General features: G+C 50.4%; 5 protein-coding genes across 5 annotated transcripts; 2 read left to right on the top strand and 3 right to left on the bottom strand.

Moving 5' to 3' along the window:
• Positions 1-3,053: 3,053 nt before the first annotated feature.
• On the bottom strand, positions 3,054-3,885 carry LAJ45_04749 (uncharacterized protein; the record flags this gene model as incomplete). The annotated part of the gene is made up of 4 exons (XM_046114326.1): positions 3,054-3,148; positions 3,219-3,343; positions 3,393-3,674; positions 3,737-3,885. 4 exons carry the CDS (start codon positions 3,883-3,885, stop codon positions 3,054-3,056), a joined length of 651 nt encoding a protein of 216 aa, XP_045972352.1.
• Positions 3,886-7,150: 3,265 nt separating this feature from the next.
• Positions 7,151-8,897, bottom strand: LAJ45_04748 (uncharacterized protein; the record flags this gene model as incomplete). Its single annotated transcript, XM_046114325.1, has 2 exons — positions 7,151-8,633; positions 8,692-8,897. The coding sequence occupies 2 exons, from the start codon at positions 8,895-8,897 to the stop codon at positions 7,151-7,153; spliced, it is 1,689 nt and encodes a 562-aa protein (XP_045972351.1).
• A 382-nt stretch (positions 8,898-9,279) lies between these two features.
• On the top strand, positions 9,280-10,669 carry LAJ45_04747 (uncharacterized protein; the record flags this gene model as incomplete). The annotated part of the gene is made up of 5 exons (XM_046114324.1): positions 9,577-9,604; positions 9,675-9,681; positions 9,764-10,204; positions 10,281-10,461; positions 10,532-10,669. The coding sequence occupies 5 exons, from the start codon at positions 9,577-9,579 to the stop codon at positions 10,667-10,669; spliced, it is 795 nt and encodes a 264-aa protein (XP_045972350.1).
• Positions 10,670-10,971: 302 nt separating this feature from the next.
• Positions 10,972-11,633, bottom strand: LAJ45_04746 (uncharacterized protein; the record flags this gene model as incomplete). Its single annotated transcript, XM_046114323.1, has 4 exons — positions 10,972-11,053; positions 11,176-11,277; positions 11,370-11,549; positions 11,629-11,633. 4 exons carry the CDS (start codon positions 11,631-11,633, stop codon positions 10,972-10,974), a joined length of 369 nt encoding a protein of 122 aa, XP_045972349.1.
• Positions 11,634-12,402: 769 nt separating this feature from the next.
• LAJ45_04745 (uncharacterized protein) lies at positions 12,403-13,464 on the top strand (the record flags this gene model as incomplete). The annotated part of the gene is made up of 1 exon (XM_046114322.1): positions 12,403-13,464. One exon carries the CDS (start codon positions 12,403-12,405, stop codon positions 13,462-13,464), a length of 1,062 nt encoding a protein of 353 aa, XP_045972348.1.
• Positions 13,465-14,697: the final 1,233 nt, after the last annotated feature.

Below are 14,697 nucleotides of genomic sequence, written 5' to 3'. Positions count from 1 at the left end.
CATGACCATCCATCCACCTCTCTTATACGTGCCTACCACAATACATCTCATCTAATGTTTCAGACAGCGAGCTATCTATCGAAAAGACCCACGATGAGCACATCCAAGGGCCAGGGAAGTCTGCTTTACGACGGGGTACCTTATATTCCCGTATGGAGACTTTATCTCAATGGAACTGGCTCACGAAGACACCACCTCTGGAGGCGACGATGCTGTCATCCCGCCCCCGAGAGCACTGATTCTTAGAAACAGGGCAACGTTATTACCGCCGGATGTTTCAAATTCATTTTTGCGGGGACTTCTACAGAGCTCCGCTTGGGGACTTCGTCGGCCTTCTATCATCTCACAGATTAATATAACGAGGCTCATTGGCCACCGGATTATTCGATGATCTCGACTGAAAGTCATCACTCTCAAGGTAGAATCATTAAAAGGGCAATTTATCTCAAGGTATCTTTCCACCCCGCTTCGTGGACTACACAGCCCCTACTGCCGGCTTGGCTCGTTATGGCCGCTAAAGGGCCATCCTCTCAAGGTACATGTAGACTAAAAAAGAGGCAAATATAGCCTCGTGATCGGTTACATCATGGTCATGATCGATTGAAATGTGTGCGAGCTCCAGGTCCTAGGTAATATAAATCAGGAAAAGAGAGGATACAAGACTTAATTTACCCCCCCCCCCCTTTTTTTTTCTTTTTTTTCTTTTTTCTTCACAAAAAGGAGGTTTTTTACCGGACAACAAATTTATGAAGTTCATGACGAACATAACCCAGGACGCGGAATGTGAACAATATGAACCAAAAGAAGCCGCAATAAGAAGGGGGTGCCATCGATGAGGAAGAGATGGATCTAAGGTTAGCTCTTTTCGAAAGAGTTATTCTGCTCTCAGAATTTGGTCTTTTCTCTTTGTTACACACCCGCTTCCAACCTCTCTCTCATAAATTCTGCATAAACCCGTTGGAAGGAAGCCTTCTTATTATCTATTGGGATCAACGGGTATTTTATGTCAGCCCAAGCCATACCCTCAACACTGGGACTATTTACCGGTACCGAGCGATACCTTGTTATCGAAGATATTCACAAAACATACCTACGCAAATTAAAACAATAAGCCGGATTAAGAAGCCTTTGGCGTTTCAATATGGAGGGATTGCCTAAGGACCTGTTGCCCAAGCAAGCTCTCGAGCCAAGCCAGTCCGAGCTTAAGCCAATCTGTTATAAAAATGCAAAGAAATAACGAGCGTGCTATCTAGGCTTGTGAAATCGTTAGTGGCATTGGTTTCGACCTTTACTTTCTACCTAAATACCTCTGGTAGAGTGTTCCATTTGCGTACACTCAGCACTACAAATACGAACGTAATTTAAAGCTGCTCTCATCGATCAAGACGACACAAAATTCCACCTCGGGTTAGGCTCGATTAAGATTCGATGCCACTTTGAATAATCCGAAAGCATTATCTCAGCCTAATGAAATAATAATCTATCGAAGTCACGGAACATCACTAGGCAAACCTCGACTAAAGAACCCAAGCTCGATTGATTAATTATTTCGTTGGATAGACAAGGTCATGCTCAACTAGGTACACCACATTGAAGTGATATTCGAAGAGATATGTAGTCGTGTAAACAGGGCTGAAAAGATGGCCACCAACTGTTCTACCAACATAGCAATTCGCACTTAGCATTGCTTAAACGGATGAGATTTGTCAAATTCGCAACCTGGTCGTGTCACTCCCAAGTTGGAAACCTTTCTATCCCATAATCCGGCGAAAAATGCTGTCCCCCCTAGAAAAAGCAAATTGTGTGTGGCTTTACTAACAGATCTTGTTATCTCTCTTATCAAATAATAGATCTCCCATACAAATTTAACACCTGTATTATCCCTTGGACGGATGAAACTTGTCAAATTCGCGACCTCCCTCTTTCAGCTATCACTAGCATAGTGTGGTAATTGTTGGAAATTTTGATTGGCTCTATTAGATAATTCCTCTACTAAGTGGTGCACGGTCCAGGTCGCGAATTTGACAACTTTCATCCGTCCAAGGGATAGGGGGGCAGCATCGCCGGACTATGGAATAAGCGACGAATTATACTCTCTAATGTAGATTCCACAAAACTATACCGGCTAGCTCGCGTTCCACGAATCGAGTGATAAAGTATGATTCTAACTAGCCACAAGATACCAACTCAAATCTATAGATATCAATTAAATTCTTGTCTGCAAGTCTGCAACGTGCCGTTTGTACCACCCCAACTGCAACAAAAAAAGAAAAGAAATAACAATGTGGGGTACGCTTGGCATTGGTAAGAGGGAAACACAAAGAAACTCAACATGTTGCCACTCTGCAAAAGTGTTCGTGATTCCGATTTCGGAGTGAGACATTTCTCCATATGTAACCGCGGCGGACCATCAAGAACCCCCCAAGAGAAGACTTTCCCAGTGACCAATGGTGCCCAAATTAATGAAGAATAAGATCAATGACCTACCTTCTTTTTATATATAGTCACAAACTATTATATATTTTTCGTTTTGAATCTCAACTTTAATAAATCAGTATTACGGGTACGCCACACATTTAAACCATATCACTGAGTGGCTGTAGGTTACATTCTGCAGCGCTCTATCAGAATATGGGAGGAATTAAAAACGTATGGATATAATCGTTCGTAAGGAAACATCAACTCTTCTCTACCCCTAAAAACTGCGCTGCGCTGGACAGATATCGAACTTGGCTAATACAAATATCTTCTGGACATACTCTAGTGATAGTGCAAAGTATTAAGCCAAGAGGGCACATGCATATGTATGATAGTTCCCACTTCCAAAGGCTTGGAGTTGTGGCATGATCATGCAGCCACAAGCCGAAAAGGACAGGAGAAAAGGGGGGCGATATGACGTAGTCATTGAAATTCATTTTCTTAGAGTAATTGTAATGATGATACATACTTGTAGCAAGCAGAAAATTCATACCAGCATTTTAATTAATCATATAAGGGTCTAAATATCATACATAAAACATGAAACACTGTATACCCAGAACTCCACGGCTCGCCTATGCACTCAGCTCCACTTTTCTACCTGGGATTGAATTATTAGGGAGTTCCATAGTCGGAGGGATTGGGAAGATTTCGAGGTTGTTATCCAGGCCTTAAGCATTCACTTTAGCGCCCATGTATATGCACGACAGATACTCGCCCCAAACATCCGGGGAACTTACCTCTCTGAGAGTAATTGGGTTGATAGTTTTCTACAGCGTAACTAGCGCGTTGTCTCCCTAGAGCCATTTTTTGGAATCTTCCCAGTGCTATAGCACCGACGCATAATGCTGATACATATAAAACGCTAACCACCGTTAGATCTTTCAAAAAACACGCGCAATCAATGCACTCACAGTGTAAACACACTGAAAACAAAGGTTGTTATCAGCATCGGACAGCCTGTGCTATTGGTGTCTCTGTACATATAGTAATCATAATAATATGCGTTACATTCCCCGTAGCTGAGTCCAAAAGCCATTGAAATGCCACTGATGATAACTGCGCCCGTCCAAAATAGAGTGTAGAAGGAGGACATTATGGTGACGTAGATTGGACTAAGCTTGTTATGGGGAATAACGAGGATGTCGACAAACGTGTGTATTATTGAAATGACACATGTGCATATGATGCTGATGCTATGTATGAAGGGTTAAGTTAGCAAACTGGGAGTGTATACATGTATGGATCAATTGCTTACCTCAAAGGGTTGACATATAAATCGTATGTGCCGATGTAGGCGCTGGTAACACCGATATTCACCAGATTGAAGATGAAGAGTAAAATAGTAATTGGGAACATGTTGAGATTTTGCCAACGGATATCGCGACGGGTGTCGGGGAACCTCATGTTTGCTAGCGTAGATGGTTAGAGAGGGGATAAGTTCAACTTTGTTTTCAGCCCGGGTGACTACTCACTATTTGAACACCTACGACCACCAGATCTGAAACTCCATGGCCCAATCAGCCCACGATTGGACCAGTTCGCAACTCGAATAAGAGCTTGGTATTGACAGAGCCCCAACCACCCAACCAAGCCTCCGATTTACGAGAACTCGAACCTGGCGTTGCTTATTCTCTTGGTTTACGACTAGCCACTTAAGATCCAACAAGGCTATGTGGTACATATTTCTTTTTGCGCATGAATTAAGTACTATCGTTTAAGTTTTAACTATTTAACGGGCCCTGGTCCTGGTCTTGGTAGGTGCACATTTGGTCTGATCCGGCCGCGGTCGTTTTACAATAGCTAACGTTAGAGTAGGAAGAGAACCAGACTAAATTAAGGAAGTTGACATCTTAGATAGGTATCAATATCTTTTAGGACCACAGGAATACGGTGACATACCATCGACTTATCCTTGGCAACATAGGGCCCGGGTTGAGACAACTTAAAACCAGTCAGACCTATCAAAATCTCTGATTTATGTCTCACTCGGCCATTATGCCAATAATTAAAATATATTGTGATGCTTGGCTTTTGCCTAGCACATACGTGGAACTGGAACATTGCGCAGCACAGCATGATACCTAATCACATATCATATATCGCAAACGGCCAATAGATCTACAAGAGTGTAGCAGTCTACAGTCGCTCACCTACTGATGGCGGATCCTGTCTGATGGTTCTGTTTGCAGTAATTTGCCCTTGGCGTCCAAAACCTAACTCTTTTACTGGCCTCAAATCCCTGACCGCCATCAGACAGGATCCGCCTTCACCCCGTGAGTGACTGTACCTACCAATTCAAGGGATCTATTGGGTATTTATAACTAAAAAGAAAATATGGGGAGATAAAAATACAAGAACTCAACGTCATACTCCTATCGCGAATCACTCCTAAGACCTCGGAGATAAGACAATCTAGATATATAGAACGATGCAGGGACGAAGGCCTATTCTGTGAACACAGGAGGGCTCATAAGTGGTGATTGAAGATGCTCATTCTTGAATGATGCGTAGGATATGAAGATGGCTTAAGTTACCTGAGTCGGGGACGAGTACAAAAAGCCATGCACCAATTGAATATAAGCAGGCCATGAGGAGATTTATCGGGGTGTCTCCACATTCGACTAACCTAACCTACCCAGACTCGTCAAGGATTTGGCCAGGAACGGAGGGATCTCACAAATATCCGAGAATTGGGGATATGGTGGGATCAAACGCCGGGAATTTTCTTTTTCAAGCTTAAAATTCTAGAAAAGATCCATCTAGGGTAGAAGCCTCCGGGGTGGGGGGGATGGTTCGTCAGCCTTGTCTTCGGAGTCTGGCCGGAGAGGCATGTTTCGGACCTTACAGGCTTGAGCCAATCCCTCGATGCAAGGCACAGATAAGCATCCAGCCTTTGGCCGTGCCCGCATAGATGATATAGGTAACAATGGCTGTGCATGTACACTGGTTAAGCATGTACTATGAAACTCCCTCTATCTCGGGCCCATCCCCAGGTACGGCTTTCTAATCTCCCCACTGCTATATGCGTTATTAATATAGTCACACCATGCGCAGAGGATTGCACACTACATATAGTACATATATGTTTTTCTTGCGGTACCGTTGAGCTGATATTAATCGTCTTATGGGTGTTTATGTTTAGCGGGAAATTGTCAATTTCGGCTCACATACCGAAAGAATGAACTACACACAACCTCCCGGGTTTACCGACGCGACATCTGTTCCCAAAGAACTGCAGGTCATCGCGATACGAACCTGCAAGACAAGGCGTCTTCACACCGAAAACTGGCTAGCTAGAGGCATCCGGAGTCGGAGCTGGAGGCGATGCCACGACGATCCGGACCGGCGCAGCGCGCAAACCCAATCGGCAAGCCGGGGCATAATGAAAAGAAACCACCTCAGGCGACAAACTTGCCACCGCTAACGCAACGTCTAACTGGAGCGCTAATTATACTTGTGCACTTGCCCGTTTCTATTTCGAATTCAACCTTTCTTGGCCCGGCTTGTTGCTCGTAAGGACGGAGAGAAAGTGCACATCTAGCTCTTGGGGTTAAATTTTCTGGGTTACGGGGCCGTGGCATAAGACCTGGTTGATAGGATTGATGCGCACTCGGGGAGAGAGCAGGAGGCGGGGTGATGAGCTTAGTAGATCCCCGGTTCACCGCCGATTCGACGCTGGATAGTAATTCCCACCTGGTCGGGTGTTTGTTCGCCATATATGGCGGGCGCTTGTTATAAGGGGTTTTGTAGGCAAACTGGGAGTTGTGCGAGTTGTGTGCATGGCGCTCTTGTGAACATAGGACTTGTGGACGGGTTGATCATGGTGTATCACTCGGCTGCTGAATATGGAGCAGGGGTCTATTTAATTTGACCAAGCGCGGTTTAGTGATCAATGCAACACGCAACAGCGCGATCTCGCTATAAGGATATGAAAATGTGATAATTTCACATCTATAAATATTATTATAAAGGGGTTATCGATCCTTAGAAGAAATTCCCCCGTCCGCCCGAAATGGTCCTTGTGTGGCCCGAGATGCATATCCTTATAGGCCGGATGTCCTTATATAGGTGGCGTCACATGTATATCCTTATAGCGAGATTGTACATACAGCGACGGCAACATGGATAAAATGACTACCGAAGTCTTTGGCAATGCCGTACCACTATGGTAACACTACCGTATAATTCATTAAAAATTACAGAGATAAAGCGGCATATTCTCACAATACCGTACTGATTCGGCATCAGTTTTATCCTCATTTCTGATACTGTACTGTATGAGACGCAGTCCCGTCTTGAGATGAATCGAATCAGTCGAAAAGAGATTGAGCTCCGCGAATCGAACTGAACATTTAGCTGTGCTTACTGCGAGAATAAGCTTCCGTCGGTGCACCACTTTTGGGTTTCGGCCCCGTTATCAAGAATTGGTAGAAACCTATTCAAGAATGAAGCCGATATGCCAGGCTACAGGGTATTTCCGACAACTTACTCGGCTTCACAGTCAAAAGGGACTCTACTCTGGTTCCTCGAGCTGCAAGGCGAACCCCCAAACCCTGATTCAATTCTCCATGCTAAAAAAAACAGCACGAAAACAAATAAACCCCCCCAAAAGAATTCAACAGTAATATTAACATACAAAAGAAAAAGCAGAAAACCAATAGCCGACCAACTACGACTTGATGTACTTGTACGGGTTCATGATACCCTTAGGATCAAACAGGTCCTTCAGCGACTTCATAACCTTGAGCTCCGTCTCGCCCCTCGAGTACCCCACAAACTCCCTCTTCGCCACGCCGAGCCCATGCTCCGCACTGACGCTGCCCCGCACCTTCTGGATCCACTCATACACGAACGGCTCCAGCACCTTCTCCACCCTCTTATCGTACGCCCTCACCGCCACGTTCAGATGCAGATTCGAGTCCCCAATATGCCCATACCCCGTCACGGCAATGACCGGAAACTCGGCGGGCGTCTCCGCCGCCGCCCGATCCGTCTCCGACAGCAGCCCCTCCTCCACCATCCTCGCCCGCACATCACGTACCAGGTCATATAGCTGCGGCAGCGGGATCGACACATCATACTTATACACCCCTCCCCAATGCCCCAGCACCTCCGGGATGCCCTCGCGCCACCCCCACAGCGCCCGCGCCTGCGTCTCGTCCTGCGCCAGCACGCCATCGCTCACAACACCCTCCTCCATCACATGCTCGAGGAACGCCTCGAGCTTCGCGTCGTCGTGCTCCTTGTTGCTCCCGCTCGTCTCAATCAGCACATAATACGGCGTCGCCTCCCCCTCCAGCGGCCGCCGCTTCCCCGTCACCTCCGCGACCAGCTCCTGCGAGCGCCCATCCATCATCTCGAACGCGCTCAGGATCTCGGACAGCTCCGTCTTTGCCATCGTGAACGCGCGCTGCACGGCCTCATACGAGTCGAGGGCGAAGAAGGCGACGTTCGTCGCCGCGGGGCGCTGCGGGCACAGTATGCTGACCCCCGTGATGATGCCCAGCGTGCCCTCGCTGCCGATAAACAGCTGCTTCAGGTCGTAGCCCGTGTTGTTCTTCCGCAGCGTGCTGAGGTCGTCGAGGACCGTGCCGTCGGGGAGGACGGCCTCGACGCCGAGGACGCTGCCGTGCAGGGAGCCGTAGCGGAGGAGACGGAGGCCGCCGGCGTTGGTGGCGACGTTGCCGCCGATGTGGCAGGAGCCCTTTGCGCCGAGGTCGAGCGGGAAGAGGTGCGACTGCTGCGCGAGGTACTGGTCGGCGACTTCGAGGATGACGCCGGCGTCGGCGGTGAGCACGCCCGAGACGGCGTCGAAGGAGCGGATCTTGTTGAGGGCGGAGAGGTTGATGACGATTTCGTCAAAGATGGGGACGGAGCCGCCGACGAGGCCGGTGTTGCCGCCCTGCGGGACGACGGCGAGGGCGCGGGCGTGGCAGTAGGTGAGGATTTGCGAGACTTGGTGCGTGCTGGTGGGCTTGAGGACGAGGGTGGTTTGGCCGCGGTATTTGCGCATCCAGTCGGTGTTGAAGGGGTCGAGGTCGGAGGCGGTGTGGCCGGTGGAGGGGGAGAGGACGGGGCAGATGGACTGGAAGTGGGCGATGTCGTCGGCGGTGATGGTGGAGAACTTGGGGTTGCGGGCGATGTGCGGGTATCTGTAAGGGGGGGGGGGGTCAATTGCTGTCTCGGAGCAGAGGTGGGGGGAACACTTACGATTCGGCGGTGAGACGCACTTCCTTGCCCTTTGCGGAGCTCTTGGTGGCCGTGGCGGTGGTCGCGGGGCGCTCGTGGGCCTCTGTTGTTGCGGCGCGGCGGGAGGAGTGTGTGCAGAGGGTGGGGAGGGCTGTGGCGGGGCGGGCGAAGCGTGGGCGGGCGACGGCGGTGGTGAGGCCGCGGCGGAGGATGCGGGTTGTGTTCATAGTGACTGTCTGTTGGGAGCAATTGCAATTTTGTGTCTCTATATCTATAATGAGTGTGTGTGTGTGTGTGGGAGAGAGTGGGTATCGTCCCTCGAACGTGCGTAGGGAAAGGGAGAGAGAGAGAGAGAGAGAGAGAGGAGAGCTGTGTTATATATCGTGAGCACTGAGCACCCTGAAGATTCTGCAGAGCTTTCCCTGACTTGGAGGTGGGGCGGCGATCACGTAATGGGATGAGGGTCAGGGTTGGGGTTGGGGGGGGTTGGTGGGGTTGAGTCTAGAGCAGAGCAGAGCAGAGCAGTGGGGATTGTCTGCAGACATCTCTTGAAGCTGTTATTCGTTCAATTCTCTCGATTCTTTGTGTTCTTCTAGTACAGCTCTCGAGATGCAAATACAGATATCCAGTAGTATTCCGCTCCAATTAATTATCCTCATATCCCAAGTGCTAGTATTAGCCAGCTGACTCAGCACTGCAGCATGGCAACACAAAGGCCTTGTGGCGGGGCAGCAGCCAACCAGTTCAGTCCAACGTCGAAGCTCTCCCCCCACCACCACCACAACCACCACCATCACCACAACCACAAACTATCACCATCATCATCATCATCAACCTCCATCAACCTCCATCAACACAGAATTCCTCTCTCCTAGTAGCTGACCCATCCCGCCCCCCACCACAATCATGGGTTCCTACGATAGAGCTCTCAGCGGTAAGCAGCCCATCATCATCCCCGCACCCCCGTCTCCCTTCCCCGAGCTCTAGCTAACTATCTACTACAGTCTTCAGGTACCACCCCCACCACCTCCCCGCATAGATAGATAGCCCCCCAACAGCAGCAGCACCACTAACCCCCACCACCACCCCACAGTCCCGACGGCCACGTCTTCCAAGTCGAATACGCCCTCGAAGCCGTCAAACGCGGCACCTGCGCCGTCGGCGTCAAAGGCGCCTCCATCGTGGTCCTCGGCTGCGAGAAGCGCTCCGCAATGAAGCTGCAGGACACCCGCATCACGCCCTCCAAGATCGGCCTCGTCGACAACCACGTCTGCCTCGCCTTTGCCGGCCTCAACGCGGATGCTAGAATCCTCGTTGACCGCGCCCGCCTGGAGGCCCAGAGTCATCGTTTGACTGTAGAGGACCCGGTGACTATCGAGTACATCACAAAGTATGTGGCGGGCGTGCAGCAGCGCTATACGCAGAGTGGGGGCGTGAGGCCGTTTGGGATTAGTACGCTCATTATTGGGTTTGATCCGAATGATAAGGTGCCGAGGTTGTATCAGACGGAGCCGAGTGGGATTTATAGTGCTTGGTAAGGGTTCTTCTCTTTCTGGTGATGTTGGGGGTGAGGTGTGGGGATGGGGTGTTAATGGGAGAGGGTACTGTAGGAAGGCAAACGCAATCGGCCGCTCCTCAAAGACGGTGCGCGAGTTCCTGGAGCGCAACTACAAGGAAGACATGGACCGCGAGGAGACCATCAAGTTGACTGTCAAGTCGCTCCTTGAGGTTGTCCAGACGGGCGCAAAGAACATTGAGATTGCAATCATGGAGCCTGGGAAGGAGATGGAGGTTTGTCCCGCCCCCGCTCTCTTAGTACTGTTACACTATCACCGGTGACTGCTGGCTGACAAGGGCATAGATGATGTCGGTCGAGGCGATCGAGACTTACGTCAAGGACATCGAGAAGGAAAAGCAGGAGGAGGCGGCCCGGAAAAAGACCCGTGGGGGCGGAAGCGGCGGACAGGCGGGTGGTGCGACGTCGGCGTCGTCGTCGTAGATTGTATACCAGCGGAGGTGAAAAAATACATGAGCTTTTTTTAGTTCTTCTTGTTCTGGTAGCGGAATGATTGGGCCGTTTAAACAAGTATAAAAAAAAAGTAATGGATGCATCCGTTGTCATCATCAAGTGTGCTATTGTGGTGTGGTAGTGGTATTATTTTCATGAAAAGTTCACTCTATCGCGAAAGAATAGTTTTAAAAAAGTAGAAAAAAGAAACATAAAACATTAAAAACAAAACACGATACGCCCCCCCCCCCCCCAGAACGAACCGAGAATTGATATCCCTACCCTACCCTACCCTACCCAAGCCGGCTCACCATGTCGTCCTCCGTCAGGAACCCACGCTTGTCTTCGTCTTTTACACGGTCGTCCTTGACCATCCTGTTTGTTCGCCGCCCACAATTAGCACTCCATCCACCCCCCAATCTCCCATCGCGCCTAACCCCCAAGTAATCTTGTCTTGTCTGCAGAGAGAGAGAGAGAGAGAGAGATGTGCCCCGTACCTAGAGTTCTTCCTAATATCATCACCCTCAATCCGCAGCGCGGCCTGCGGCGTCTTGGCCTCAATCACGAAATGGTTATCGCAATGCGGGCAATACTCGTCACTACCCCACACACCCCCCCCGCTCCGCATTAGTCTCTCTCGCGGTGTTTCCCCCCCCTTCCCGGGGGGAAAGCGCTGCGCGCACGCACTCACCTCTCGTCCCACACACTCGTATCCTTTCGAAAGCACTTTTTGCACTTTTTGCAGGCGAAAACCATCTCGATGCGCTGCAGCAGACGGTGCTCCTCGGCCTCGGCGTGGCACTCGGCGCAGTCGAACCATTTTTGGCAGCAGGGGGAGCGGATGGAGACTTGGGCGTTGAGGACGTGTTTGCTGTTTTTGTGCTGTTAGCTTTTTGGGTTGGGGTGGGATGGGGATAGAGATTGGGGGGGGGGGGGGGGGAGGGACGTACCACATGGTGAGCTTCGCAGGAGGGGGTTGTTGAGCTGGAGATGTTGGGGGGAGTTGTGGGATGGGATGGGTTGGGATGGGATGAAGCTGTGAATACTCGTTGGAAGGGAGTTGGCGTCGTTAGGGAGAGGTGGTGCCAAGAACGGGTGTTGCCACTGCAGGGCTAGGGTTGGGAAGCAGGCTAGGCTGTGTTCGGTTGTGGGGGTAATGATCGATTAGTTGGTTTTTTGGACAGTGGTGCTTTTTGTGGTAATGATACAGATTTTACGTTGTTTGGACGTTGGATATAGGGGATAGATGATAGAGGAGTGGGTAACGTATATTATATTCGGGGATTGGAATTGAGAGGGGTGTTAGATCTTAGATGTATCTTCCTCTTTCTACTCTGGTGGCCTGGCCGGGAGTAGATGGGATGAAAGGACTTCGGAGCTGGGGTTGAAGTATTGAATACGGACGTAGATGAGACGTGACATTGTTCGATTTTGGCTACGAGCTGGCGTGACGTATGTGTTGTTTCTGGGCGCAAATGCTCGGCGGTCGACTGCGAATCTGCCCAAGGTCGTGACCACTCGACCCAAGTCACGCCCAGAAGCCAAGATCCGACTCGATGTCTTGACAAGAGGGCTGTCCCTCAGCTGGAACATCCCACTCCAACCCACTCACACACATTCTCTCTCCGTCTTCAATAACATCACGAAATACAAAACACAAAACACAAAAGAAACATCTCTGTACATTCACCAACCCAAAACCCCCCGCCTCAGCCAAATCCACCATGACCGAACCCACCACCACCGCCCCAACGTTCTACCTCGCCCTCGGCTTCCGCCTCCCAGCCCCACACGGGTTCAAAGACCTCGTGAAGACCATCCTCTGGTTCATGCAGCGCAAGGGCCTCACCACCCTCAACCACCACGACAGCGCCCTCTCCTACACGGGCCAATTCCGCAACATCACCCTGCGCACCTACAAGGCCATCACCAAGGAGCTCCCCCCGCCCACCACCGACGGCAGTACCCGCATCGACTACCACCGCCGCTCGCAGCTCCTCCTCGTCACCCTCCGTGGCGAGCTGCACATCCGCATCATCCGCGCCGCATGCATTGCCATCCCGACCATGCTGTTCGAACAGGGCTTCTTCGACGACAGCGGCGCCCTCAGCATCATCGCAACAAATAGCCTAAGGGGAAAGACGTGCCATGGGGAGGCGGGGGATATGCCGCACATCGACCCGGACTGTAGTGTCCGCCTTGAGGGCATGAAGGCCCCATTCGTGTATGTCGAGGTGGATAGTAGTGATGTGGCGAACACGTTTTCGCGCCGCTGTGGGAGGTTGAAGGCGCATACGCTGCTGCTGGGACGGAATGGAATGCCGCGGCCGAGGTTTGTGGTTGTGGTGAATCTGGTGAGGAGGGCGCGCGGTGGGAAGGAGGATGGGGATGGGGATGGGGATGGGGATGGGGAGAAGGGCGACGACCCGTATGAGGAGAGGTATCCGTATGTGAGTGTGAGGGTGGCGGTGCTGTCGACGAAGCTGGTACCGATCCCCGAGACGGATAGGATGAAGATGGAGGTTGTGACGGTGATGCAGACGGTCGAGGTGTGGCCGAAGGTGCCAGAGGTGGGGGAGGGGGCAGAGGGCGTGTGGGCGTTGACGTGGGAGGATATGAAGGTGAAGTGCTATCCGGGGAGGTTGAGGGATAAGGTCTTTGTGGTGGACTGGAGGTGGCTGCATGAGTGTGTGAAGGGGTTTGAGCGCCATACGGAAAGTTGTGGGTGTGAGGGGTGTAAACCGAAGGCGGCGGCAGAGACGGACGGAGGGGAGGAGGAGGTCTGAGGTTGGGGGATCGTGGAGTAGGGTGTGTGATGGCTCTTGTGGTTTCTTTGCATGAGGTGCTGTGGTGTAGGTGTTACAACCACAGATAGTGTCTTTTCTTCAATGAGTAGCTGTATTCCACTGATCGATATCATGATATACCTCTTCTATTCTCTCTTTGGGTGTTTAGTTTTTTTTAGTTTTTTTTTTTTTTGCATCGTTATGGGGGTTAATTGCATCTAATCTTAATCTTAATCTGTAAAGCTACTCTCTGTATTTTTCTCTTCTTGTAATTGAAACCCAACTTATAATCAACTTTTCTCGTCTTTATTTTCTGCTAGTTAATTGAGCTGTCGCTGACCACAGCTGAGCCGCAGAATGGAAGAGGGGGAAAGGATCAAAGACAACTAAACCGTGGCATGACCATAACTCACCCACGCAAAAGCAGCACCAAACAGCAAACCAGCGTAACAGAGTACAGAAATGTCTCATCTTGCTGACGAGATCGGTGTAACGGGATCAAACCGTCACTGCGGGGTGGAGATATTTTCTTTGCGGTGTCACAGGAGGCGAGTGATATCTCATGAAGGAGAAATATTCTTACAGCCGTGGGGCAATGTGGTTTAGAAGGTTATATTGAGTTTATAGGTGTTTGCTTTGGGGTTTGCTAACACAGTCACTGGGTTTGAAGACCCTCTTAGTTTCTTTTCTTTCCGGTGTCTTTTAATCTTGCAATTGCCATGGGGTGACATTGGTTTGTCGTCCCAGCTCCACCAGTGACCAGCCAATTGCGATATAGCACCACAGGCTTACTCCTGTTTGGTTTGCACTTAATTACCCACTTACCGTGTGCGTAGTGTAGCGCCGGCAAGTCCTCATAAGTCGGATGACATATAAACATGTGGCAATATTAGTTACGTTTCTTTATACGCATGCTCAGCCTTGTGTTGTTGCAGAGCTAGAGACTAGCAATCGCTGTGGATGGCTCAATACTAAAGGTCTTGTGAACAACTCGCAATCGGTAGACAGCGAGAGGGGAAAGAAGGGCGCACAGGGTAGGTATGTATGTGATACAAAGTGTAAGTGCAACGGCCGCCGGTGCATGTACCTTCCCGCCGGAAGAACATTTCAACGGTATATTGTGCGAAGACACAACCACAGCTTGTTCCGATTGGCTGGCGATGCGGGGGGGAAACGTTCTTCCACGAATGTCAGCTGGAGTACCGCCCATGGGGGGACGTACGGGAGGGAGGG

This window comes from Morchella importuna, assembly GCF_003444635.1.
Source record: "Morchella importuna strain M04M26 chromosome Unknown Morimp01GS012, whole genome shotgun sequence".
NCBI lineage: Eukaryota > Fungi > Ascomycota > Pezizomycetes > Pezizales > Morchellaceae > Morchella > Morchella importuna.
Note: the sequence above shows the minus strand (reverse complement) of the source record. Positions and strands in the feature narration are given on the sequence as shown.